We start from the raw sequence: 23,927 nt of genomic DNA, 5'->3' as shown, positions 1-23,927 counted from the left end.
CAGCCAAGGGCTGAGTGCTGCCACTTCACACCCCAGGGCAGTCGCTGGTGGGACAGACACCTGTAGGTCAGCCTCATCCTCAGTGCAGGGCACAGGGTCGCCCTACAGGAGCACCCCCAGGGCCACAGGGAATCAGAGAGGCTCCTGTTGCTGGCATGATCCTGCCCAGAACCTACTGGCTTCTTCCCCAGAGGGTGTCCTGGTCATTTTGCCCTGCAGGTCCAGAAGGGCTGGAACGGAGCGTGACAGTGGTGATGCTAATCAGGGCCCAGCAAAAATGCAACAGAGAGAGAAGAGCTCCTGGAACTGGTGCTTCTCACTGTTTATGGCACAATTCGACCCCTGTCCAGGCTGCTGGACCCCACTGCACCAGGACAGGGGTGGCACTGCAGGCAGGGTGACAGCAGCTGGTGCTGGTGGCCACTGGGGTGTCCCGGGGTTGTGGGGGTCCCTGGGGACGTCCTGGGGTGCTCAGAGGGCCACGCAGCACGGGCGCCTCTCTGCCTGTGCTGGGGCTGTGCTTGCAGGGTTCTCACTTGCAAGTGACACCGTGTTGCTTTGGCTGCTCCTCTGCTTCTGCTTCTGCACTTTGTAGAAGATTTCTGCAAAAGAAGAAGTGCTGGTGGGGAGGTCTGTGTGTCAGGCAAAGCCCCCTGGGGATGCAGGGACAGCTTCAAGCCTGCTCGGTGTGCTGGTGGCTCTCCTTCACCTCTGCACAGCACAGGGGTGACAAGATGTGGAGGGATAGAATGTAAGAGAACAGTGCAGAAGGCAATCTCACCTCTGAGGAGTTGTAGCTGTACTAATTACCAAAGATTAGGAACAGGCCTGCTCTTAATAGGCCACAGAAAGGATGAGTGCTATAAAAGAGTGGGTTAGATGGTCAAGAAGACAGCTGGAGTTTGTTGGCTGTGCTGTGAGGAAGAAGGAGTCAGTGCTGTGAGGAGCTGCCCATGAGCAATCACCAAGTGTGTATGGAACTTTTGCAATAAGATAAAAACAACAAGGGACAAGGCCTGCATCCCTGCAGCGCTTGGGGAACACCCTGTGCTTGGGCCATTTCCTCTTGCCCAACCTGGGATTATGCTTCACCGGGCCAGGCTGTGCTCAGCACAGCACAGCATGGCATGGAATAGCACTGCATGGCTTGGCACGGCTCAGCATGGCATGGCACACCTCACTGCCTGGATGCTGCCAGCTGCCATTCCTGGAGAGCTGCTCTTGCACTCCATCCCTGGCCCCCCAGGTCCCCACAGCTGGTTTGGCAGGATGCTGGAGACACCAAGTCATGAGCCCAGGACAACAGGAAGGAGACTGGAGATTATGGGGGAGAAGCAGCCCCTGGGGCTTCAGGGACGCCCAGGGGCCGTGAGAACAAAGCTTCGGGTGTGGGGAGCGAAACGCCCAGCACCAAAGGCTGAAAACCAAAGCAGACAGAAAGGCAACACCAAAAGACCTCATGAAAATAGCCCCAAATAGCTCAAGTGGAGCAGGGAGAGAAGTGCTGCACATCATCTGCCCAGCCCTGCACCCCTGGGAAAGGGACCCTGAAACGCCCAGCACCAAAGGCTGAAAACCAAAGCAGACAGAAAGGCAACACCAAAAGACCTCATGAAAGTAGCCCCAAATAGCTCAAGTGGAGCAGGGAGGGAAGTGCTGCACATCATCTGCCCAGCCCTACATCCCTGGGAAAGGGACTGTGCAATGCCCTGGGACCTGCTGCATCACAGCACCAGTGCCTGTACCCTTCAGGATGGTCTCAAATGCTTCCTCAACATTGGTGGAGTCCAGCGCCGAGGTCTCAACAAACAGCAGCCCGTTGTTGTCTGCAAGGACAGGAGACCCCTGAGATGATGCAGACCCCATGGCTCCAATCTGGAGCACCTTTAGAGGTGTTCAGGTGCCTGCACTGGTGCAGGTCCACGCTGCTGGGGAGGTTCTCAAGCCCCCAGCCCTTTGGGGGGTGCCAGCCTGTACCTGCAAACATTTTGGCCTCCTCCATGGGCACCTCTCGAGCCTGTGCAAGGTCAGTCTTGTTCCCCACCAGCATGACAACGATGCTGGCCTCAGCATGGTCGTAGAGCTCCTTCAGCCAGCGGTCCACCACATCGTACGTCTGGTGCTTGGTGATATCAAACACCACCAGAGCGCCCACAGCCCCCCGGTAATACCTGTGAGAGAACCCCAGCATCATTCCCTGCTCCCACCCTCACCCGTGGGGCTGCAGCCAAGCCCCAGCAGAGCAGGCTCTGAGGTCCTTACGCGGAGGTGATGGCGCGGTAGCGCTCCAGCCCGGCCGTGTCCCAGATCTGAGCCTTCACCGCGGCGTCCGTCTCCCACCAGGATGGTGCGCGTGGAGAACTCCACGCCGATGGTGGTGCGGCTGTCGTGGTTGAACTCGTTGCGGGTGAAACGAGACAGCAGGTTTGTTTTTCCCACCCCAGACTCCCCGATCAGCACAACTGTGGGAGGGAGGGAGGGAGGAAGAAAGGAAAGGAAGGAAAAAAGAAAGCAAGGAAGAAAGAATGGAAAGAAAGGAAGGAAGAAAGAATGGGAAGAAAGAATGAAAAGAAAGGAAGGAAGAAAGGAAAGGAAGGAAGAAAGGAAGGAAGGAGGAAAGAAAGGAAGAAAGAAAGGAAAGGAAGGAAGAAAGGAAGGAAGGAGAAAAGAAAGGAAGAAAGAAAGGAAAGGAAGGAAGAAAGGAAGGAAGGAGAAAAGAAAGGAAGAAAGAAAGGAAAGGAAGGAAGAAAGGAAGGAAGGAGAAAAGAAAGGAAGAAAGAAAGGAAAGGAAGGAAGAAAGGAAGGAAGGAGAAAAGAAAGGAAGAAAGAAAGGAAAGGAAGGAAGAAAAGAAGGAAGGAGGAAAGAAAGGAAGAAAGAAAGGAAAGGAAGGAGGAAAGAAAGGAAGGAGGAAAGAAAGGAAGAAAGAAAGGAAAGGAAGGAAGAAAGGAAAGGAAGGAGGAAAGGAAGGAAGAAAGGAAAGGAAGGAGGAAAGAAAGGAAGAAAGAAAGGAAAGGAAGGAAGAAAGGAAAGGAAGGAGGAAAGAAAGGAAGAAAGGAAAGGAAGGAGGAAAGAAAGGAAGAAAGAAAGGAAAGGAAGGAAGGAGGAAAGAAAGGGAAGGAAGGAAGGAAGGAAGGAAGGAAGGAAGGAAGGAAGGAAGGAAGGAAGGAAGGAAGGAAGGAAGGAAGGAAGGAAGGAAGGAAGGAAGGAAGGAAGGAAGGAAGGAAGGAAGGAAGGAAGGAAGGAAGGAAGGAAGGAAGGAAGGAAGGAAGGAAGGAAGGAAGGAAGGAAGGAAGGAAGGAAGGAAGGAAGGAAGGAAGGAAGGAAGGAAAAGAAAGAGAAAGAAAGAAAGAAAGAGAGAGAGAGAGAGAGAGAGAGAAATCAATCTCACTGTGCTGCCCCAGCTACCAGCACTGGTTGCACAGGCATCGCTGGCTTTGCCTGGTGCCCCAAACTGGGCAGCTGTGTGGGCTTAACCCCTGGTGAGGTCACCCCTTCAGCAAACAGGGTCCCCGTGGGAGCCCAGCTGTGCTCCCTAGTGCTGGTCAGGGGGGGTCATGGCTGCTGGCCTCTGGGCAGCAGGAGCAGGGCAAGGATGTTGGTGAGCCCTGGGTCACCCTGCTGCAGTGGGCACCCAGGACAGGTGCCACACCAGAGCCTGTCTGTCCCCACTCACCCAAAGGGAGCACTGAGCCCCAGCAGAGTCCAGCCAATAGCACCTGGCAGTGACCAGGTGGGCCCAAGGAGCTCAGCATGGGAAGGGTGAGGCTGTGCCCCCATTTCTCCAGCTCAGCTTTGACCCCCATGCCCTCTGCATGTGCCACTGCCCAGGTCACTGCAGCAAATGACTTTTCAATGCCTACTATTCTCAGGGCTTACAGGCTCTCATCTCACACACTCAGCCCCAGCTTTCACAGCCCCTCCTATCCCATAACAGCAATTTGCCTGGCACTGCACACCTTCAGCCTTGGGATGAGTGTGGGTCTCCCCGGGTCTCTGTGGACCTTGCTGCCTCTCACCAGCCCTGGCTGGCCTCACTGCTGTCAGCAGAGCGTGCCTGCCCCCCAGTGCCCTGACCCTCAGTAGCTCCCGATGCCCACCACAGCAGCAGGGCAGCTCAGGGCACAGCCGCCCTGGGGAAAGGGCACCCTGGTTCCCTCCCCGCAGCCCCTGGATTTCTGCTCCCCTCCTTTTGGGGAAGGGAGGGTCGCATCGAGCGCAGCACTCACCCTTGAAGACAAAGTTATAATCCTCCTCGGCGCTGCCCATGTCGCCCCGGCCGCCGCCCGCCCTGCAGGGCCGCCCTGCCTTTGCCTTTCCTCCTTCCCGCTGCCGAGCCTCGAGCACCCGGCGGGGCGGGCCGGGCTCCCGGAGCCGCCGAGGGAGGGCACGGAGCGACCGAAGGTTCCTCTGTGCCGGGAGCGAGGGGGGTCCGGGACAGCGGAGGGTCCGGGACAGCGGGGACGGAGAGGCCGAGCTGGCGACAGCGCGGCCGCTTGACTCAAGGGGTGGGACCGGGTGTCGCAGCGCAGGTTGGGCAGGTAATGTCACCCCTGGGACCGTCACGGGGCGGCTGGAGGAGGAGCCAGGGCACGATCCCGAGTGCGGGCAGGCTGGGGCAGCGAGGGCAGCACCGACAGCGCGGGCACCGTGGGCACGGAGGGTGCGAGGGCAGCACCAGCAGCACGGGCACCGTGGGCATGGAGGGTGCGAGGGCAGCAGTGGGAGCACGGGCACCGTGGGCATGGAGGGTGCGAGGGCAACACCAGTAGCACGGGCAGGCTGGGACAGCACCGACAGTACGGGCACCGTGGGCACGGAGGGTGCGAGGGCAGCACGGGCAGGCTGGGGCAGCGAGGGCAGCACCGACAGCATGGGCAGTGTGGGCACGGAGGGTGCGGGGGCAGCACCGACAGCATGGGCAGTGTGGGCACGGAGGGTGCGGGGGCAGCACCGACAGCATGGGCAGTGTGGGCACGGAGGGTGCGGGGGCAGCACCGACAGCACAGGCAGGCTGGGCACGGAGGGCAGCACTGACAGCACGGGCAGGCTGGGGCAGCGAGGGCAGCACCGGCAGCACGGGCACCGTGGGCACAGAAGGTGCCAGGGCTGCACGGGCAGCGCGCACAGGACACCGGGGGCATCACGGGCAGCGCGGCAGGGAGGGTGTTGCCCTGATTTTTTAAGATTTTCAAAGCCTTCTGATTTTTTCATTCTTGTAACGAAGTTTCTCACACGCTTTCTGTAATTTTGCATTCTTTTCTGGAGGAGGAGAAATCTGACGGACTGTTGCATTGTCCAGTGTCATTGGAGAGGTGGCACTGTCACCCTCCAATCCACTGTCACTTCTGGAAATCTGTAAATGTTGGAGTCAGAAAATAAACGTCTCTTTTTTGCTTTGAGAACAGCAGTGTGTGCGTGTCGTGTTATTTCGTGTGCTGTAGGGACAGGGAGAGTGCGAGGGCAGGACGTGGGGGCATCACAGGGAGGGTGGCACGGCCGGGAGGGCAGCACGGCGAGGGGACGGGTGCGGATGGCATCGGGGGCAGCGATGGCAGCAAAGGCAGAGCGAGGCACTGTGGGGTGCGATGGCATCGGGGGCAGCTGTGCCAGGAGCAGAACCCCCGCTCAGCCCGGCTCCCAGCGCTCTCAATGTTCCCTCGCCTCTGCTGCCATCGTGTGAAAGCCAGGGAAATAGGGATGGGAAGGAGCCCCCAGCACCCCCAGCTACCCCAGTGTGACCAGCAGGGCTGTGCTGGGGCTCGGCTCGGTTGAAACCCCTCTCCTTTGACAACAGCCCCTTGCAACTTCTTATCTTTCCTCAGGGCAATGGGCACCTCCCAAACACTGCCCAGTGTCCTGGATTGTCGAGCGAATTGTATTCTATTTACCATAAGTATGGCAGTTGTCTTCTGTTAAGTGGGCAGTTTTCCTTATCTCTTCCACAACTGGGGAGACATCTGCTGATAACAGGCTACTGAATATCACTGCATGACCGATAAGAACTATAGCATCCCCGTGTGAGATGCTCCACCCAGAGGGGAGAGCCAAGCATTCTACCCCGATATAATCTGGAGATGCTGGAACACCAGCACGGCTTTTCTCTACTGGATTTCCCAGAGGAACAGCTGCTCTCTTCCCCTGGATCGTCAGAAGAAGAGTGCACCTTTTCTACAGGACCCCTGCTCCACCAGAACCACCCTTGACACTCCAGGAGGGCTGCAGCCACAATTCCAATTGGACTTTTACAAGATTCCTGCTCCACCAGAACCACCCCTGACACTCCAGGAGGGCTGCAGCCACAATTCCAATTGGACTTTTACAAGATTCCTGCTCCACCAGAACCACCCCTGACACTCCAGGAGGGCTGTAGCTTGTTCTGACTCTGTCAGTGTTGTTTAAGTTTACTGCAATGTTTATCTTTTTATTTTCTTCCCTATTAAAGAACTGTTATTCCCTGCTCCCATATTTTTTTTTTTTTGCCTGAGAGCCCCTTAATTTAAAATTTATAGCAATTTGGAAAAAGGCAGGGGGAAGGTTACATTTTCCATTTCAGAAGAAGCTCCTGCCTTCCATTAGCAAACACCTGTCTTTTGAAACCAAGACACCCAGGCACCTCCAGCCCAGTCTGGCTGTGTTACCCCTCAGCTCCCCCAACAACAGACACAATGGACACAAGCATCAAACACTTTTATTCACCCCAGATTCTGGATTCCTGCCACCTTATTTTTCAGACCACGCTGGAGCTCTGGGATGCCTGTGGGGCCACTCCTGCCCAACCCACGGTGGTGATGGTGATGTTGTCAGGCCCTCCACCGCCTGCTCACGATGCAGCCACCTGCGTGAGTGGCTCCTCCAGGTACTGCACCAGTGCCTGTGCCTGCAAGCAGAGAATGGCATGAGCCACGCTCAGGTGGGTTTGGCAACACGTGTGCCCACTGCCCGCTTGTTTATTGTCATTTATATTTCAGTTTAGAACCCTAAAAAGGTGTCATAAAAGGTGTCAGGGCAGGCACAGGGGGGACAGAGGAGTCTCTGCAAGGTGCAAAGAGTGTCCCAGGCACGGCAGCTTCCTCCAGCCCTTCCACCCCAATGCTCTTCAACAGCTCCTCCCCACAGCAGAGCAGGGATGCAGCCCTGCAGCCTCCCCAGCCCTTACCTTGGCTTTCAGCATCCCAAATCCGACCGTCTCCTTGGCGTACATGCAGAGCAGCAGGTTTGCCACCCGTGTGATGGCCACTCGCCCCTCCTGCCCAGGGAGAAACAGCACCCATTGCACCCCAGCTTGGCCTGGAGCCCCAGCAGGGTCCTGGCACCACGGGCACGTCCCCAGGGAGGGCAGGGCAGGCTCCAGCCCCACATACCATGCAGTCCATCAGGATGAATTTGAGGTTGTCCTCATTGAATGCCTGGTGCCCGTTTTTGTCATAGGCCACCCAGATGTTGCTGGCGATGGCTGCAGTGACCCTGGCATCAGTGTCCCCATAGCCAGAGTAGGCAAGCAAGGAGCCCTCGTTGTTCAGCAGCCTGGCAAGGACACAGCAGGGCAAACTGATGCCTCTAACACCAGAGGAAGAACAAACTTCTCCCCCTCTCAGCACCAGGGGAAGAACAAACCTCTCCACCAGTCCCAAACACTGTTCTCAACACAATCCCAATCTGCAGGGCTTTGGCAGGGGGTGGGGGGCTTCAAAGCCAGAAAGCTCTGCAGTGTCCCCAGGCCCGAGCAGGGCAGTGCAGGATCTGTCTGTTGAAGCAGTAGGACCTGCCACAGGCTGGGCATGAGCCTGGGGGACAAACACTGTGCAAAGCCCCAGCTCTGTGCGTGGCCCTTGCACTGTGCACGAGGCATCCCAGCACCAGGCATCAGGAGCCCCACACACTGTGCACAGTGCCAGCACCATCGGTAGCCCAGCTCCATGCAGGGTGCGTGGTGTCAGCCCCATGCCTGCCCCTGGAAGGGCCCGGCCCCTCTCCTTCCCCAGGCAGACACAGGGAGCATCCCTGGGAAGGGGCAGGAGCAGGGGCAGGAGCAAGGGCAAGGAGCATCCCTGGGCAGGGGCAGGGAGCATCCCTGTGAAGGGGCAAAAGCAAGGGCAAGGAGCATCCCTGGGAAGGGGCAAAAGCAAGGGCAAGCAGCATCCCCAGGCAGGGGCAAGAGCAGGAGCAGGGGCTGGGGAATGGCAGGAGCATCCTTGAACAGGGGCAGCATTCCCAGGGCAGGAGGGGGGAGCATCCCCCGGTGCAGGGACAGGGGCAGCATGACCGAGGCAGGTTCAGGGACAGGGCCGGGGTAATGTCAGGCAGCATCTCCGGGCAGGGGCAGCATCCCCTGGGGCAGGGACAGCGGGCGTATCTTCCGGGGTCGGTACGAGGGAAACATTCCCGGGCAGGGAAAGCATCTCCCCTCAGTGGCGTCACCCCGCATCACGGAGCGCCCGGTGCCCGCGGTGCCCGCTCGGGGAAAGGCGCCCCCCGCCCGGCTCCCCGCACTCACAGCGTGCTCTGGACGCCGCCGGTGTTGGCCTGGCTGAGCACCTGCGTCAGGGCCTTGGGCCGCAGCATGGCCGCCGCCGGCACCGCGGGGCGGGGGTGCGGCCGCGCCGGGCCGCGCCGTCACGGGGCCGCGCCGGCCCCGGAGCATTCTGGGGGCTGTAGTCCCGCCCGGGCCCCGCCGTTGTCCTCGTGGGCGCCGGGACTCCAGAGGGGCCTCGGCAGCAGAAGGGAGCGCGGGGCAGGTGACCGCGGGGAGCGGGGATGGGGCCGGTGAAAGGGGGGTCGGTAGGGGCACCGGCGGCACCCCCGCCCCAGGCTCCGGCCGCCTCTTTCCGCTCCCGTTCCGCCTCCGCGCCCCGCGCTGCCGCTGTTCCTCCGCGCCGCAGGGAGGCGCTGTCCCGGGCCGAGGCGGTGCCGTGGCGCCGCTCCCGGCTCTCTGTGGTGGCGGTGGCCCGGGCTGGCGGCGGGCGGCGAAGATGGCGGAGCCGAGTGGCGGCGGCGGTGGCCCCGGCCCCGGGTCTGGCGGGGAGGGCCAGGCGGGGCCCGGCGGGGCGCTCATCCGCGTAACCGTGAAGACCCCCAAGGACAAGGAGGAGATCGTCATCGCGGATGGCGCCTCCGTGCGCGAGGTGGGGGCGGCGGCAGGCCGGGGAGGCGGAGAGGCCTGGGGGGCGCTGCCGCGGGTGCTTAGGGGCGGGGGCGGCTTCTCCGCGGGGGCTGAGGGATCCAGGGGTGCCGTAAAGGGTTTTTGGGAAGGGACCTGAGTTTTGGGGCCGGGGAGGAATTTCGGGCGCGCATAAGGAGCGGGGGAAGGGTGCTGTGGGTTGGGGGGCGGTCAGAGGGTTCGGGGGACCTCTTGAAGACCCGGATCAGGGCTGGGGCTGCGTTCGGGGGCTTTTCGGGGCAGCCCCGGCCTTTGGGCCTTGCTGGAGCCAGGGTGGGAGGGAGCGGGGAGATCTGAAGGAGGGCAGGTGCTAGAGGCCTTTGGAGGGGTCTGGAGGTGGTCTGGGGGGGCTCACCTGTGGGAGGGGTCGTAGGTGTCCAAACCACAATAGTTGGGGGGCTCGGAGAGCGGCCTGGGGGGTGGTGGCAGTGGGAAGGACCGGGTGGGGTCTGGGGGCTCGGCCCGTGGGCTGGGCTGCGGGGGAGAGCGTTCCCTGGGCGGAGGGGTGGGAAAGGTGCTGGGCTTGTGGGCAGAGGCGCTTGGGTGCGTGGGGGGCTGCCGGGGGAGTATCTGGGGGTCCTGGCGTGCGTCTGGACTTCTCTGGAGGGAAATTCCCCGGGCGAGGGGCGAGGAGCCGGGCAGATGTTTGGGGCCAGCGTTGCGTGAGGTAGAGGAAAGCAAACATCGGGTGGGCTGGGGGGGGGGCCCGTGCACCTGCTAGGGAGCGGGAGAGGGCTGGGATTGCCAAGAGCTGCGCTTAGCAAAGGCTGCGATTGGCAGGGGCGGGCTCAAGGGCTGGTCCTGGCGTTGAGGAAGTGGCGATGCCCACTGGGACAAGGTGTCATGGGCTCTGCCTTGGGCTGGCTGGCGCTTTGGTCGGGCGTAGGGCACGAGGTCGGCGTGTGAAGGGCCTGGCAGGGATCTCTGGGCAGCAGTTCATGCTGTGAGCAGGAGCTGTGCACGTGTGGCCCTCCTGATCCTTTCCCTCGGGGGGAGCCCCTTGGTAAGGGGGTGTGGAGACAGGGCTTTGTGCAGGGAGGGCACGGAGCTGTGTGGGGAGAGACACAGACAGGGTGATCTGGGGCCAGGGCTGTGCTGTGCCCAGCTTTGATTTTAGAGTTCTGCTGGGAAGGCTGAGAGCTCTGTAACCAGCGTGTATTTCACTCTTCATCCTGGCCTTCCCCTCTGAATTCCCTTTACTTTGTGTTTTCATCAAATTCCCTTCCCCTCTATAACCAGCGTGTGTTTCACTCTCCATCCTGGCCTTCCCCTCTGAATTCCCTTTAGTTTGTGTTTTCCAAGTGCAAGGCTTTATTTCCTCCAAATCAATCTGGGGATGCCCTGGCAGGGCCAGCAGTGAGAGCCTTGCTTGCAGGTGTAAATCCCAGCACACAGTAAGGATGAGGTGTCCATGCTCCATGGCATGCTCACAGGGAATTCAGTTGCAGAAATAGGAATTGGAGAAGACCTAGTTTATCTCCATTGGCTGATAAAGGATTATTGCCTTTTCCATAGAGCTCTGTCCTGTATTAAATCAGAGCTTGGCTTTCCTTAGGAAAAAAAAAACAAAACTCAAATGAGCAGATGAAACCAGTTCAGTCATTCAGCATAGAAGATGTGTTTGGGTTAGGCCTGAAGCACAACTGGTCTGGCTTTGGAAGCCTTCAGGGAATGCCTTCAGCCTCTTCTGAGGGAATGGCTCTGGTTTTTCCTGAGATTTCCTCCATAGTTTGTGATTTCAGAGCTTGTCTTTGCTTTGGTTTGGTTTTCATTAACACCTCAGACATCATCAACAACTGGTGACTGTGTGGTACCTTCATGGGCTCTCAGTTCCTTGGGCTCTTCCTAGACTACAAATCAGCCCTGGAGCTTTATGTTCCTGCTACCAATCCTTTGCCTGAAAAATGCTGTTTGTTTTTCAGTTCAAAGAAGAGATTTCTAGACGGTTTAAAGCCAAACAGGATCAGCTGGTTCTGATCTTTGCTGGGAAGATCCTGAAGGATGGAGACACGTTGAATCAACATGGGATCAAAGATGGGCTCACTGTTCACTTGGTCATTAAGACTCCGCAGAAGTAAGAGCTTGGTTTTGGGGGGGGGCTGGGGTCAAATGGGGGTGGGAATTACTGATTGTGGTGATTTTTACCTGCCCCAGCTGTGGGGTTTGTCACTAACCTGTCCATGGATGACACAGCTGTGATGGTGTATGGCAGGTCCTTTAACATTACTCGTGTGTGTGTCTTGGAAGAACCCATCAGAAATGGATACTGGTTCTAGCAAACCAGCAAAAGTTCTAGGAAAAGTTGCTGATAAAAGAAATTACTTTCCCAGTGAATTTGTGTTAATACCTGGGTTTTCTGTCACCTCTCTGAGGTGCTCTGTGTGGGCCCTGCAGGCACAGCTGCTCAGGCTGGTGCAGGCAGTGGATGCTGTGCAGCCATGGGGCACTGTGGGCTTCACTCATGTGGCTGCACCTGGGCAGTTCCCTGTGGGGATGTGGCTCAGGAGCACCTCAGAGCTCAGACTGAGAACAGGACACAGGGCTGACCTCAGGGTCCTGCAGGTTTGGCTCTTCCCAGCACTTTCCAGAGGGGTGGTGGGCATGGAAGGGTTTTGGGAACAGCTGCTGTGCTTTAGTTGCAGCCACATTTCATTGATCTTGGAAGGCCCTTCACAGCCATGCCTCAGGCTCTGGCCACAGTGAGCCCCAGCTCCCAGGAGCTCCAGGGCTGTGTCTCTGTGCAGTTCTTCTATCCCCTGGGGGAGCTGCATTAATCAAGATGGGCTTTTTCCCTTTGTTTTTGTTTTTTTTTTTTTATTCCACCTGTTCTTTTACAAAGACAAGGAAGTTTGCTGCCAGGTTCTGCAGCCTCTCCTTGGATTCTGCCTCTCCAGGCAGCCTGACAGCCTGGTGCTGTTTCTGCTGTCTCCACTATAAATGTGGTATTGGTGAACCATTTCAAAGAGGGAATCAGAGCTGTCCTAGGCTGCTCATTTTTCTCCTGCTAATAGTTCTAGAAAAGTCCTTACTGAAGACATTACAGCCTCTTCCTGTGAGAAGAGGCTGAGAGAAACCAAGTGCCCTTTCTCTGGCTTCCTTCTTCCTTTCTTATTCAGCTTCCCATTTGCTTTGTTTTCCCACTCTTTGCCTCTCTCAGTGGCCACTGGTTTTCAGCAGCACTCAGGTTAGTCTGGATGGTGGACAGGGACCTTCAGGGTTGATTTTTCAAGTTTTAGAAGAGTGAAAAAGGAAAGGGAGATTAAAAAAATGAATAATTCTTGGTTTGGGGGAAAAAAACCAACAGGAATTAATTGTTCTTATTGTCAGAGGCATAACAGCATTATTGAGGTGAGTAAAGTGAATTTTGTGGTCCAATTTAATGAAAGCTCTTCAGCACTAGTCCAAGGCTCACTGTTGTGACTGCAGAGGCTTCAGAAAATCTTTAAATGTTCTCTTCCAAATTCCTGTAACACTCTTGAGGATAACTGTGGTAAGAAGGTACTAACCTGGGTTGGTGTATTCAGCAAAGCTGATGTCCAGCACCTGCTGTGTGGTGGCTTACAGCACAGTGTCTGTGTGGGTGGGTTAAAAGCAGCTCCAGACAATTTGTGTTGGAGCAGGAGCCTTGCATCAAGGTGCAGCCAGTGGCAGAGCTGGGAATTTGGAGCCAAGCTGGCCAGAAAGATTCCATGGCTTTGTGAGACAGGTGCTGGCTGCCTCGTGCCTCAGTTTCCCTCTTTGTACAGTAATGCTGATGCTTCTTTTTGCCCCAGAAGCACTGATAGGAATATTCAGAAGTGAACATTGTTGTTTACCCCATGCACTAGCCCTGCTGTAACCTCCTGTGGTTTCTGTGGGAGCAGCAGAAGGATTTTGCTGTTTGAAGCACACTCATTGCTCAAGGATATGGCTGCAGTAAATAGTTCAGTGGGATTCAAGGAAGAGCTGGAGACAACTCAGGGTAAGACCCATCCAGGCGCTCTGCGTGGGCCAGGACATGTCAGGGGCTGCAGTGCTGCAGGATGGGAGGCAGATTGCAGCAGATGGAAGCATCTGGGAGCACAGCTGTGCATCAGTGCAGGCAGACACGGGGTAGAAGCTGGGCTGGCTGCTGTGCTGGGAGCCTGCTCACCGTGTACCCGCAGAGGACTCCCCTTGCTCTTCCCCAGTACCAGGAGTTTAATACTTTTTATCCTTTACAGGGTCCAAGATTCAACATCTGCTGCTTCTGCCCCTAATGCTGCTTCTGCCCCCACTGCAAGCCCTTCTTCTCCTGCTGCCCCATCTCAGCCCTCCACATCCAGCAGTGCTGGTCCGGACGCAGGGAGCGGCAGCAGACGGAGCAGCGGGTCAGGGAGCGTGGGAGGTCCTGGAGATGGAGGCCCCAACAGTGCTGCATCCATCCTGTGTAAGTGGGCACTGGGAGAAGAAGAATTTTCTGGGATTAGACCAAGGACTTGGGGTTCTTGACCCCTGTTGTTGTCTGTGCTTGCCATGGGTTTTGCCTGAGTCACTCCCATGGCACAGCTCTGTGTCCCTGCTCAAGGCAGTGCCACTTGGTGAGGTGTGTGTGTGTAGGGATGTCCTTACTCAGAGCTGGCTGCTGTAGGAATACAGGATAGCCCTGGATTTGTGGGGATGCAGTGCTGTGCCTGTCCTCTCTGACAGTTACTGACTCATGCCTCTCTTCCCATGCGTTGTTCCCTCTCCAGCTGGCTTCGGTGGCATCACTGGGCTGGGCAACCTCGGCATGGGCTCTGCCAACTTCATGGAGCTCCAGCAGCAGATGCAGCGGCAGCTGATGTCCAACCCAGAGATGCTTTCCCAGATCATGGAGAATCCCTTGGTGCAGAACATGATGTCTAACCCTGACCTCATGAGGCAGATGATCATGGCCAATCCCCAGATGCAGCAGCTCATGGAGCGAAATCCAGAGATAAGCCACATGCTCAATAACCCAGAGCTCATGAGGCAGGTGAGTCACACCAGGGCTCAGTAAAGAGTGTTGAGGAGAGTCTTTGTGGACCAACATCAGTGTCTGCACTGCAGAGGAGGAGTGGGAATGCCAGGGCAGTGGTTTTTGGAGATCTCTTCCTTCCTGCTGTGAGCTCCCCACAAACAGATGGTGGTCTTGAGTTATGTGAATACTAAATGCTCAACCCACATCCTTGCAACTCTTTTCTTCCTTCCAGAGCTATTGAATTCATGGTGTATTGGGAAAAAAAGAGATGCTGGGATTTTCCTTGCAAGGCTACTGTGGTGTGATTCAGGAATGGGAGTAAAAACAGTGCTAGAGAAGTGAAGCTACTGCAAAAGCTCTTTGTTTCTCTCTAGTTCTCTTGACAGATTATGTAGAGACTCTAGAGCTGTACAGTGAATGTTTCACTACCTGTATCAGTGAGGAGCATTAGTGTAGGCTGGGATCCTAGAGGGCTGTAATTTTTCCCCTGTCCAAGAGGACTGACTGTCTGGAAGACCAAAGGTTCATTGCAAGGGAATCCTAAGGGATCAGTGGGAATCAGGGTGTTAATAGCCATTAACAGGACTCTGCTGTTTACTGGGAAGGCTTGTGAAGAGGGTTGTGCTGAATGGGCCTCATTTCCATCTGCTTCTCAGTCATTCTGCTTTCAGCTGTGTTGACCATACGTGAAATTGCAGAGCTGCAGACTAAATTGTGAATAATCTGTACTTGAGCAGTTCCTCAAATGAGACCTGGATATTTTTTGTGCAGGGGAGACTTCATCAAAAGTCTGGAGAGGGTGGAAGGATCCATCTTCCCAGTTGTTGTATGTAGTCCATCCAGTCTGAGTGGGAACATATGGGTGTTGGGATGTCCTGGTACTGCTTAGGAACAGAACAGTCTCATGGAGGTGAACTGAGGCTGAGAAGGAAGAGAGCTGAGCAAGGCTGGGGAGGAGCCTGGATCCCTGGTCTCTCTCTGCTTGGATAAATGATCTCTCTGCTCTCTGCCTGTGAATTGGGTTTAATTATCTCCTCTCTCTCCTGGGAGAGGAGCCTGAGCTTTCCACCTTTTCCTCCTTCTCCCAGACGATGGAGTTGGCTCGTAACCCTGCCATGATGCAGGAGATGATGCGGAACCAGGACCGTGCTTTGAGTAACCTCGAGAGCATTCCAGGAGGATACAACGCCCTGCGCCGGATGTACACGGACATCCAGGAGCCCATGTTCAGTGCAGCCAGGGAGCAGGTATGGCTGTGCTCTGTCAGTGGGGTGTAGTGTGGGAAGGGGGTCTTTAGGGGGTGTTTTTCCCTGTCCCCTCTGCTGATGGGGCAGTTTTCCTACAGCGTGGCTCCACTCCAGGCAGGCACTGGTTGGAGAACATGGTGCAGTGTCTCTTGTGACATGGCTTGAGGTGTCAGAGGAAAGACCTGCTCTGGCTCCTGCAGTTCCCCAGCAGGCTGGATGCCAGCCCTGACTGATAGGCAGGCCCTGTCACTGTTAGCCCAGCCCTCTGCTCCCTGGATTAGCTGGAGCCTGATGCCTTCAGTACAGAGCTGGCTCAGATCCAGCTGGCTGGTAGTGCAGGAGGAGGGAGCACAGGCCTGGCTGCAGAGGGCTGTGCAGACACACTCCAGTCCAGCATTACCTACTGCTATGTCTGGGTGCTGGTTTTACAAGGGCATTTTGAAGCCCTGCATTTGGGAGCTGAATCTGAGGCTGTGGCCACTCCTGAGCCCGGTCTTTTTCTGAGTGAGGTGTGTTGTGGATTGCAGATTTCTCAGGAGGCGGATCATGGCACATGTTTAGCAAATTCTGGACTTGGCTGAATATGATCGGCTGTTCCCTGGCTCGCTCAGTGCTGGGGTTGGGGTTGCTCTGCTGGGACTAACTGATTCCATCTGTTCCTTTTTTTTTTTCTCCCTAGTTTGGCAGCAATCCTTTCTCTTCCTTGACGGGGAATTCTGACAGCTCGAGCTCTCAGCCTTTGCGGACGGAGAACAGAGAGCCATTGCCAAACCCCTGGAGCCCCACACCCCCTGCTTCCCAGAGTCAGGCACCCAGCAGTGAAGGGAGCACGGGCTCAGCAACCACCCAGGGCACCCCAACTGTGTCCAACCCCTTTGGGCTGAATGCTGCCAGCATCGGCGCTGGTACGTAAGGGAGGAGCTGGAGGGTGCAGGTCACCCAGGCTTCCTTGGAGGGCTGGTTCCTCTGGCATTTAAGCCCTGTTTGTGGCTGTTATTCAGAGGAATGGGCCTAGCCTACTTGCAGACACCAATGAGTTACTCTGATGCATTTGTTGGATGGTTCCTTTGGGAACTCTGCTGTCCCTGAAGCTCTCAGGAGCAGGAGGGTGGCCAGCAGAGCACTGCCATGGCTGTCCACAGCCCTGTTTGCTGCTGGCTGGGGGATGGAGTACAGGCAGTGCTGTCACCTGTCACATTGTGTTTTGTCTTCCCTTCCCCTTGCAGGCATGTTCAACAGCCCAGAGATGCAAGGACTCCTGCAGCAGATTTCTGAAAACCCTCAATTGATGCAGAATATGATCTCTGCCCCCTACATGCGGAGCATGATGCAAACTCTTGCCCAGAACCCGGACTTTGCGGCACAGGTAAAAGTGTTGCAGGTGTCTGCTGTTGCCAGGCAGGCCATGAGCTCAGTGTGAGGTGTCAGTCTGCTGCTGGGGTCAGACTGGTTCCTCCTGCAGACACTGGAGCAGAGTGAATACACAGTCTGGTTGTGTTTCTCAATAGCCAGAAGGCAGCCCCAGCTCTGAGCCCAGTGTGTTTTGCAGAGCCCCTAACACAAGAGGTGGCTCTCAGAGGGACATGGGAATGGCCCTTCTCTTTGCCTGTGGCCAAGTGGCCCCTGTCCAGCACTGCTGTCAGGAATTGAGCTGTCCCATTTTGATTCCCCCATAGCAGGGCAGCATGTTGAAAGCCCAGGGAGGGAGTCAGGGGCCCCAGGAGTGACCTGTTCTTCATGGCTTAGTTGCATAGGGTTTAACAGCAAGTGGCAGCAACCCTCTGACCCTACCTACATGTGCTGTCTCTTGCTAGATCATGGTAAATGTCCCCCTCTTTGCTGGGAATCCACAGCTTCAAGAACAGCTCCGCCTTCAGCTCCCTGTCTTCTTGCAGCAGGTAAAGGCCTCTGGCTGGCCCTGTGCTGCCCTCAGCCCCTGGCTCCAGAGCTTCTCCCCCACTGTGGCACAGGCAGGATCTCAGCTGCTGGTTGAGTGCACTAGGAGGAAGCATGTGGGCTTGGGGGGCCGGGCTGAGCAAGGAAGGGGGTTGCACAGGGGAGACAAAGAGGAAGAACATGGTTAGAAAAGGTGGTCTGAATTAACTCATCTGAATTATTGCAAGGTGGACTCCAGATTAGGCTTGTTAAGCTACTTGGAACCCCTGTGTTGAGTTTGCTGTGTTGAGTTTACACAAATGACACAGTTCATTGTGCTAGAGCAGCTGTTCTCAGGTAAATCAGAATCCAAAGGCATGTGTCCCCACTTCTAATCTGATTCACCCAGTTCATTTAGGAAACTGATGTGAGCTCTGTGAGTGTCCCTGCAGGTGAGCCCTGCAGTCTGGAGCCTTGGAGGAGGATCCAGACACGAAGGGCAGCCCTGGCTGCGGGCAGGAGGTGCAGCTTGGCGCCAGCCCAGGTGTGGCAGTGCTGCAGCTCTGGCTGCCTGAGCTCTCACTGGTTGGTACCGTGTGTGTCTCTGCCTTGCTCCCCAGATGCAGAACCCGGACTCGCTGTCCATCCTCACCAACCCCCGCGCCATGCAGGCCCTGCTCCAGATCCAGCAGGGGCTCCAGACGCTGCAGACGGAGGCCCCCGGATTAGTGCCAAGGTACGGAGCGCTCCAGAGCAGAACTGCTGTGCCCAGAAACCAGCAGGCAGAGCTGGCTCTGCATTCATCCAGGAGATCTGCTTAGGGCAGTCTGTCATGGGGACTTGTGCTGGCCCCTCTGAGCAAGCTCATTAGCACTTGCTGCTTGCTTGTCCTTCACTGGGAAGTCCTTGACCCTTTGTTTTTGGAGAAAAGGTTTGGAATGCACTTGGTCCTTCCCCTATCCTTTGTTTGCTGCATTTAGTGTGGACTGAACTCAAGAGTTCTATCTCTGGAGAACAGTATGAGATGGACAGACACAGACACAAGGCTGGGTGGCTGTGCTGGGGCAGGCTGATCTACTGGCAGTCCTCAGCTCTCTGCTTACTGTCACCACGGGTCCTGCTCCATCACAGCAGTTCTCTGCAGGCTTCTGCTCACTCCCAGTTCCAGGCGTGACCAGAACATGGATGCAGCTGGTTCAGTTTGCAGAGCTGCCCTATAGCAGGGCCTTCAGTGAGGGCCAGCCTGGCTGTTCCTGCTGGCTGCCCCGCTCTGGGGAGGTGCCCAATGCCAGTGTCACCCTGAGCATGCCCTGCCTTCCTCTGCAGCCTTGGCTCCTTCGGCATGCCCCGGATGCCCCCGTCCTCCACAGGAGGAAGCACAATCCCGGAGAACCCCGTTCCCTCTGCTTCGACGCCGGCCAGTGCCTCTCCAGCTGGGGGTGGTAACCCTCAACAGCAGCTCATGCAGCAGATGATCCAGCTGCTGGCCGGAGGAAGCTCTCAAGTACGTAACCCCCAGGGGGTGCTGGCATGGGCAGGGAGCTCTCCAGGGGGGTCCTCACCCCACCCCACTCAGGGGATGTGGTCCCCAACAGTCTCTTGTGGCTGTGGTGCTCTAGGCCAGGTTTGGTGTTGGGGTCTGGCTGACCCTTTGGCGTGTTGAACTTTTAAGAGGTTTAAGCTCAGCGTGCTGAGGATCCTTCTGCCTGCACTGCTGCCTCTGTCAGTACAGAACCAGGACTGACTCTGGTGTGGCTGCTGTGCCACATCCCAGGGGGACATGGAGACTGTCCCCACACAACCCTGAAGCTGAGCTTGGGGTTCCTGCACGGGCTGCTGGCAGTGCCCGTGTTGGGATGCTGCGTGTGCTCTGTGACTCCAGGCTCTGTGTGTGCTCTGTGACTGCAGGGTTCATGTGGGTCCATGTGTGCTCTGTGTGTGCTCTGACTCCATGCTCTGTGTGTGCTCTGTGTGTGCTCTGACTCCATGCTCTGTGTGTGCCCTGACCCCAGGCTCTGTGTGTGCCTTGTGTGTGCTCTGTGACTCCAGGTCTGTGTGCTCTGTGTGTTCTCTGTGACTCCAGGTCTGTGTGCTCTGTATGTGCTCTGTGTGTGCTCTCTGATCCCAGGCTCTGTGTGTGCTCCCTGACCCCAGGCTCTGTGTGTGCTCTGTGTGTGCTCTGTGTGTGCTCTCTAACTCCAGGTCTGTGTGCTCTCTGTGTGCTCTCTAACTCCAGGTCTGTGTGCTCTGTGTGTTCTCTCTAACTCCAGGCTCTGTGTGTGCTCTGTGCGTGCTCTGTGCGTGCTCTGTGTGTGCTCTGTGTGTGCTCTGTGTGTGCTCTGTGTGTTCTCTCTAACTCCAGGTCTGTGTGCTCTGTGTGTGCTCTGTGTTCTCTCTAACTCCAGGTCTATGTGCTCTGTGTGTGCTCTCTGACCCCAGGCTCTGTGTGTGCTCTGTGTGTGCTCTGTGTGTGCTCTGTGACCCCAGGCTCTGTGTGTGCTCTGTGTGTGCTCTGTGTGTTCTCTCTAACTCCAGGTCTGTGTGCTCTGTGTTTGCTCTGTGACCCCAGGCTCTGTGTGTGCTCTGTGTGTGCTCTGTGTGTGCTCTCTGACCCCAGGCTCTGTGTGCTCTGTGTGTGCTCTGTGTGTGCTCTGTGTGTGCTCTCTGACCCCAGGCTCTGTGTGCTCTGTGTGTGCTCTGTGTGTGCTCTGTGTGTGCTCTCTGACCCCAGGCTCTGTGTGTGCTCTGTGTGTGCTCTGTGTGTGCTCTGTGTGTGCTCTCTGACCCCAGGCTCTGTGTGTGCTCTGTGTTTGCTCTGTGACCCCAGGCTCTGTGTGTGCTCTGTGTGTGCTCTGTGTGTGCTCTGTGTGTGCTCTGTGTGTGCTCTCTGACCCCAGGCTCTGTGTGTGCTCTCTGACCCCAGGCTCTGTGTGTGCTCTGTGTGTGCTCTGTGTGTGCTCTGTGTGTGCTCTCTGACCCCAGGCTCTGTGTGTGCTCTGTGTGTGCTCTGTGTGTGCTCTGTGTGTGCTCTGTGTGTGCTCTCTGACCCCAGGCTCTGTGTGTGCTCTGTGTGTGCTCTGTGTGTGCTCTGTGTGTGCTCTGTGACCCCAGGCTCTGTGTGTGCTCTGTGTGTGCTCTGTGTGTGCTCTGTGTGTGCTCTCTGACCCCAGGCTCTGTGTGTGCTCTCTGACCCCAGGCTCTGTGTGTGCTCTGTGTGTGCTCTGTGTGTGCTCTGTGTGTGCTCTCTGACCCCAGGCTCTGTGTGTGCTCTGTGTGTGCTCTGTGTGTGCTCTCTGTGTGCTCTGTGACCCCAGGCTCTGTGTGTGCTCTGTGCGCTCTGTGTGCGCTCTGTGTGCGCTCTGTGTGCGCTCTGTGTGTGCTCTCTGACCCCAGGCTCTGTGTGTGCTCTCTGACCCCAGGCTCTGTGTGTGCTCTGTGTGTGCTCTGTGTGTGCTCTGTGTGTGCTCTCTGACCCCAGGCTCTGTGTGTGCTCTGTGTGTGCTCTGTGTGTGCTCTGTGTGTGCTCTGTGTGTGCTCTCTGACCCCAGGCTCTGTGTGTGCTCTGTGTGTGCTCTGTGTGTGCTCTGTGTGTGCTCTCTGACCCCAGGCTCTGTGTCCTTCCCCTCGCAGGCGCAGAGTCCCGAAGTGCGATTCCAACAGCAGCTGGAGCAGCTCAATGCCATGGGCTTCATCAACCGTGAGGCCAATCTGCAGGCGCTCATCGCCACCGGTGGGGACATCAACGCAGCTATCGAGAGACTGCTGGGCTCTCAGCCTTCCTAAACTCTGTCCTGCTGCCCCACAGACGTCAGCACATGCATCCATACACATGCACAGGGGATCTTTCCGGAAAGCCCGCCATCATTTTCATATCTGACAGCTGTCCATGTATTTAAAACAAAAAGATACAGCTTAACCCTGACCTTCCTACTAAGTTAAGATTTCATGTTGAAATGCTCTTTAACTGGCTTGTATGTGGATTCCAGTTCTCATCGTGGCCACAGAGACTTCAGATGTGTATTTTTTCCTAAATATGCCCTGTCTCAGACACTCTTCTCTCTCTCTCTAGATGGTAGAGGCGATACTTCTAGTTACTTACCTGAATGATTGTGTTTTGAGTAGCTTGATTTTAACTGTACATGATTCCTTCCCCTAGCCCTCCTTTCAGGCAAATATTTAAAAAATTGAGCCAAGTTTGGGGATTGGTTATTTCTCTCAGTGTCTTATTGGGAATGGATCAAAAGAAAAAATTGAAATTACCTGAGAATTTCTGATGTCATTTGTCTTAATGTTTCCTGGGATGAACCGAGCCCATGTCCCTCACTCACAGGTGCCTCCAATCTCCTGGTAGAGGGTTAATGGGTGAGAAACCTGCATTTGAAGTGTGGCCTCTTTACACCTTGGGGGTGGTGTAATGGAACCCAGGGGTGTGCAGTGACCAGGTGTGCTGTTCTTGAGCTTGAGTTGAAGGTGCTGTGCAGAGGAAAGTGTTTGGAAGGTGTGTTTCTGCCCAAGTCGTGTGGTTCCTGGTCAGAGGTGTCCAGGGGCATTGATTCCTGTGCTCAGTGGGTTCATTTGTACAAGTGTGAAAACTAAAAAGGAAATGGAAAAATAAGCTAACGGTCTTTTCGCTTCACTGGAAAATGTTGGAAGTTCATGTTCTTCCCAGTTTAGATCCATCCTCCACCCCCCCTTCCATTCTGGTGTGTTTGAATGTTCAGACTGTCCAAGAGCCTCCCTAGGACCAGCAGGGTGGTATTTCCCAGGAGCCTCCATGGCTGTGTAATTTGCATACACCATTTTTATCAAAGGAAAATAAATGCGCACAACCATCTGTCTCCCTGCATCCCTGTCTCATCCTTGCCTGCCTTGGCTCAGCTGGGCCACTTCCCAGTTACTTGGGATTAATCTGTGCTGTCCTGTTCCCCTCCCCGAGCTCAGCTCAGTGCAGGCACGGGGGTATCACCCCCTCCCTCCTGGCCAGGAAACCTCTGACGCTTGAGGAATGCTGCTGTAGCTTCCCAAACACTGGCCCTAAAGTGCCGGCTCAGAAGCTCCCTTTGAAGCAGAATTGGCAATTAGCAGCCGTTGAGAGCTGGGAGTCAGTGTTATTTCAGAGTTTAGAGTTTCTCTCAGTGTGGGAGGATTGGGCAGAGAGGGAACAGGAGGTTTGCTGCATACCTGTAAAACCTGCTGCACCCAGCTGGAACTGGGATCATCCATGGGTGTTGGTGTTGCTGAGAGTGTAGGTGGTGCTGGTGGTGGAGACAACACGGGGCTGGAAACACTCCTGCCTCTGTGTGTGCATCCTAATGAGACTGCAGTCCCTTGGAGGAGGATTTAGAAAGCAACTTTAGCCTCTTCTGGAGGCTGTGCACAAATGTGTGCAGTGCTTTGTGCAGCCTCTCCTCAGACGTGGGAAGTTTGCACAGAGCTGTTGTAAGGATGGGACTGGAGATCCCGATTGGCACTGGCAGGGTCAGAGCTCTTCCCAAATGTTCCTGACTGGCCTCTTTTCAGCTCAAAACAGGCTCCTGAGAGTGCCTGTGTGAGCCTTGAGAGCTCTTCAGGGTCCCTTGATGGCACTAAAATCTGCACGGGCCAGCTCTTGTAAGGAACGTGCTTGTGGGAGGAGAGGATGGATGGATGGATGGATGGATGGATGGATGGATGGATGGATGGATGGATGGATGGATGGATGGATGGATGGATGGATGGATGGATGGATGGATGGATGGATGGATGGAGCAAGCAGGGAAGGGAGGGTGCACAGGGTCACAGGGAGTGGGGACATAGCCCCGTGGCGAGTTTAAAATCCCTGAGGAGCAAAATGAATGCCAGCAATGTTGTTTCTGGCCAGGCAGAAATTCTCCTGGCACCCCTTCAGTGTGTCAGCAAGGTGTGACGTGGTGGTGTCAGTCACACAGTGCAAGGGCTCTGTGTGTGTGCTGGAACAGGGCCTTGGAGGGATGGAGCAGGTTGGTCACTCCAGAGCTGGCTGGAAATTTGTCCCTGCAAGGTGGAGGGATCCTGCTGCAGATGGCTGTGAAGCACTGAGGGGAGTCCACAGGAGTCTGAGAATCCCAGAAAGGTTTGGGTGGGAAGAGCCCTCATTGCTCATCTCACCCCACCCCTGCCATGGGGACACCTTCCACTATCCCAGGTTGCTCCAAGCCCTGTCCAACCTGGCCTTGGGCACTGCCAGGAATGGGGCAGCCACAGCTTCTCTGTGCCAGGGCCTGCCCACCCTCACAGGGAACAACTTCTTCCCAATATCCAGTGTAAATCTTCCCTCTTTTGCTTTAAAACCATTTCTCCTTGATTCATCATTATCTGTCCATATAAAAAGAGTTTGTCCATAATTTTAACAAGTTCTCTTTAACTCCTAAAAGGCCATGTCCTGGTTTAGGGAATGTCACCCTAGGACAGGCCATGATGAGCCCTCAAAGGCCATCCAGTCCTTGGTTAAGTGGGAAAAACAAATTTCTCCTGTCTCCCCACATTGTAGCATCTGCTCTTGTGCCACTTTGGGATCATTCCTGCCCTGCTGCCAGCCCAGCAGCCAAGGTGCTGAAACAGAGACCCAGGGCAGGCTGCAGCCTCTGGTGCCCACCCAGTGCCACCTCCCCCAGCAGAGCTGCCCGCGCCACGCTGCTCCCAGGGGCTTTGCTGCACTGCTCTGTACAG

General features: G+C 56.1%; 3 protein-coding genes across 4 annotated transcripts; 1 reads left to right on the top strand and 2 right to left on the bottom strand.

Moving 5' to 3' along the window:
• On the bottom strand, positions 1-4,312 carry RAB25 (RAB25, member RAS oncogene family). The gene is given in 6 exon segments (XM_066568161.1): positions 1-602; positions 1,746-1,826; positions 1,978-2,171; positions 2,263-2,333; positions 2,335-2,462; positions 4,228-4,312. Coding segments are annotated over 6 exon segments (645 nt in total). The 5' UTR covers positions 4,268-4,312; the 3' UTR covers positions 1-471.
• Positions 4,313-6,671: 2,359 nt separating this feature from the next.
• LAMTOR2 (late endosomal/lysosomal adaptor, MAPK and MTOR activator 2) lies at positions 6,672-8,599 on the bottom strand. Its single transcript, XM_066568196.1, has 4 exons — positions 8,496-8,599; positions 7,363-7,525; positions 7,158-7,247; positions 6,672-6,878 (listed from the first exon to the last, which is right to left on the bottom strand). The coding sequence occupies exons 1-4, from the start codon at positions 8,561-8,563 to the stop codon at positions 6,822-6,824; spliced, it is 378 nt and encodes a 125-aa protein (XP_066424293.1). The 5' UTR covers positions 8,564-8,599; the 3' UTR covers positions 6,672-6,821.
• Positions 8,600-8,952: 353 nt separating this feature from the next.
• On the top strand, positions 8,953-22,078 carry UBQLN4 (ubiquilin 4). Of its 2 annotated transcripts, XM_066568178.1 has the most exons (11): positions 8,953-9,123; positions 11,081-11,232; positions 13,361-13,566; positions 13,871-14,133; positions 15,207-15,365; positions 16,045-16,270; positions 16,592-16,731; positions 17,180-17,263; positions 17,861-17,976; positions 18,567-18,744; positions 20,871-22,078. In XM_066568178.1, exons 1-11 carry the CDS (start codon positions 8,971-8,973, stop codon positions 21,021-21,023), a joined length of 1,830 nt encoding a protein of 609 aa, XP_066424275.1. In that variant the 5' UTR covers positions 8,953-8,970; the 3' UTR covers positions 21,024-22,078. The 2 variants fall into 2 exon arrangements, with proteins under 2 accessions (XP_066424275.1, XP_066424276.1); XM_066568179.1 differs by lacking the exon at positions 17,180-17,263.
• The last annotated feature ends 1,849 nt before the right edge of the window (positions 22,079-23,927 follow it).

This window comes from Molothrus aeneus, chromosome 31, assembly GCF_037042795.1.
Source record: "Molothrus aeneus isolate 106 chromosome 31, BPBGC_Maene_1.0, whole genome shotgun sequence".
Lineage (NCBI taxonomy): Eukaryota > Metazoa > Chordata > Aves > Passeriformes > Icteridae > Molothrus > Molothrus aeneus.
The sequence above is the reverse complement of the archived record's forward strand: the minus strand, read 5'-3'. Positions and strand labels throughout refer to the sequence as shown.